Genomic DNA, 2232 nt, shown 5'->3' with positions numbered 1-2232 from the left:
ATATAAGTTATATTCACCTGTGACCATAAATAATATTGAAAAAGTAAGCACTTGTAATGGAAATATAAATACAGATAAAGATATACAGAGAGTGTGGGGATTAAATGAAAAACAGGAACAGAAACTACAAAACTATCAGGTAGTGCAGGTGTTGCAGGTGTTGTTGTGCTTTCCCACATGGGGCTTAAACCTCTGATGATTCAATGGAAAGGAGGTCTCTCTCCACCTACCAGACTAAGCTGCAAAACCTTGGGTATAATTGCTATGGTCAGCCCAAAACTTTGTAAACACAAGTCACAGCTGGCCGCCCCTGCACAGCTGGGCTGATTCTGGACTCAATTAAATGCTCTCTGAAACAAATGTGCACAACTACAGCAACCACAATGCCAGAGGACGTGGCGATTTCACAAATCCAAGTCTTCAGGCTCACTAACCTGGTTCATGTGATAATCCCAATGATGTGCAGTTTTCCAGGACCGTCAGAAGAACGATGAACAGATGAATGGAAGAGACTCCTTGTCCGAAGGCGTGAAACCCGCGGCGCAAACGGGTCATTTTGTCAGGAAGGTAGCTTATATTTTAGAAACATTGAATGCCTTTCTAACACCGAGTCGATATTCAATTCAAATTATTTCCATCTGGGCTGGATGCACTTTTGGCTTTGTTGCAAACATGCACTCAAACTGTGACAGTCCCGACAAACTTTTCCAATTTAGGCCTAAACATCGTCTACTTCCACGGGCTGTTGTTGTTGTTGTTGCATTCTCAGTCTTTTTGACTTGTTTGTATGTCGGTGTTAATGTTTGCTTGCGGGTAGCTGTCCCTTCTGTCCTCCATCAGTCTCCTACCAGCAGCCAGTGACAGCTTTAAAAGTTTTCTGCAAACTTTCGCAGAACCACCCCCACAGATGGGTGGACTTAAGACAATGGGCTATGTTTCAGCAGGACTGGAAGCTTAAAGGGGAAAGCTATGAAATCCGATATGGGCTGGTGCTTCGATCCAATTGGCAGAACGTTGCTTCCACAACTGAGGTTATTCGGGTTTTCATTGGGTCACACGAGGACCACTTTCGATAGGCCTGTTGTTGCGTTCACTTGGATTCAGAGAACGATGACAGATCAGAGGCTTCAGTCTGGGCAAAGTTACAAAACCTCCATAAAGTGGTGAAGGAAACGGTTTGAGAGCCACTTTGAGGTTGTGTAAATACAATGTCTTACGCTTAATGACAAGACTCTACATGGTTAACTCTGCATCGTTTTACTGGTCTTCATCTTCATCTCTTTAAGCTTCGCGCACCCTCTAGCGGAAGAATAGATAATAATACTATGGACCACTGATGCAGGGATCATACTCAACGTTTTTAGATGCTGTATCCTACACCAACCCTGATAGTATGACACACTACTCTAATACTATTTATTATAACGTGCAAGAATTGTTAATGGAGCACTGGTGCCTTTTAACGCATGCATGTATTGGTGTTGCTTAGGCTACAAAGATGGAGGAGGGTTTAATGTTGTTCTTCATATCTTAATTCCTGTATTTTAGTTGCATTTATTTGGTGAAATATTGTCATTTCTCCATCAGACTGTGCATTTGAAGCATTGTACAGGCCTAATGAGCTGGCGTGCTGTCACTGGAGACCAATTGCTGTTGGATTTGGGGAACTTTACCCTCGTTTCTATCACTGTAATTGTCTGCTTCTCTGTCACGTCTTGTGACGAGTCTTGCCACCAATCGTGACTCAGCAGATGAGCGAAACACCTGTATAAAAGCAGAGTGCTCTCAGTGGCATGGGGATTGACGTCTGTGTTGCGTTTGTGTTTAACCTGTGCGCGCAGCAGAACGCCTGGTGTGAGTCCAGGTCCTTAACTTTAAAGATGGATGACATATTTAATTACAGCAGAGCACTGAACCGAAGTTCACCTGGCGATGAGAAATTTAGTTACGAAGACATCGACGTGAGCGCGGACAGCACTCCCATCCTGAGGATATTCATCTCCGTGGTGTACTCGGTAGTTTGCGCGGTGGGTTTGGTGGGGAATCTGCTCGTGTTTTTCCTCATGAGGGTACGACAAGGTCGAAAGAAGTCCACCATCAATTCTTTCATCATCAACTTGGCAGTGACGGACTTCCAGTTCGTGCTCACTCTGCCCTTCTGGGCCGTGGACACCGCGCTGGACTTCAGCTGGCCGTTTGGAGACGCCATGTGCAAAATCATCCTCTCGGTCA

At 44.7% G+C, this 2232-nt stretch overlaps 2 protein-coding genes across 2 annotated transcripts in view; one reads left to right on the top strand and one right to left on the bottom strand.

Moving 5' to 3' along the window:
- Window positions 1-1219, bottom strand: part of adamts7 (a disintegrin-like and metallopeptidase (reprolysin type) with thrombospondin type 1 motif, 7) — a 71133-nt gene extending 69914 nt beyond the window's left edge. The window contains exon 1 of the mRNA XM_032514138.1: window positions 435-1219. Within this exon, the coding sequence (XP_032370029.1) occupies window positions 435-555 (121 nt within the window). The 5' untranslated portion in view covers window positions 556-1219. The remainder of the gene's footprint in view (window positions 1-434) is intronic.
- A 579-nt stretch (window positions 1220-1798) lies between these two features.
- LOC116693562 (relaxin-3 receptor 1-like) overlaps window positions 1799-2232 on the top strand; it is a 2139-nt gene continuing 1705 nt past the window's right edge. Inside the window, 1 exon segment of the mRNA XM_032522584.1 lies at window positions 1799-2232. This exon segment is cut by the window's right edge and continues 2 nt beyond it. Within this exon segment, the coding sequence (XP_032378475.1) occupies window positions 1881-2232 (352 nt within the window). The 5' untranslated portion in view covers window positions 1799-1880.

This window comes from Etheostoma spectabile, chromosome 1, assembly GCF_008692095.1.
Source record: "Etheostoma spectabile isolate EspeVRDwgs_2016 chromosome 1, UIUC_Espe_1.0, whole genome shotgun sequence".
Classification (NCBI taxonomy): Eukaryota; Metazoa; Chordata; class Actinopteri; order Perciformes; family Percidae; genus Etheostoma; species Etheostoma spectabile.
The sequence above is the reverse complement of the archived record's forward strand: the minus strand, read 5'-3'. Positions and strand labels throughout refer to the sequence as shown.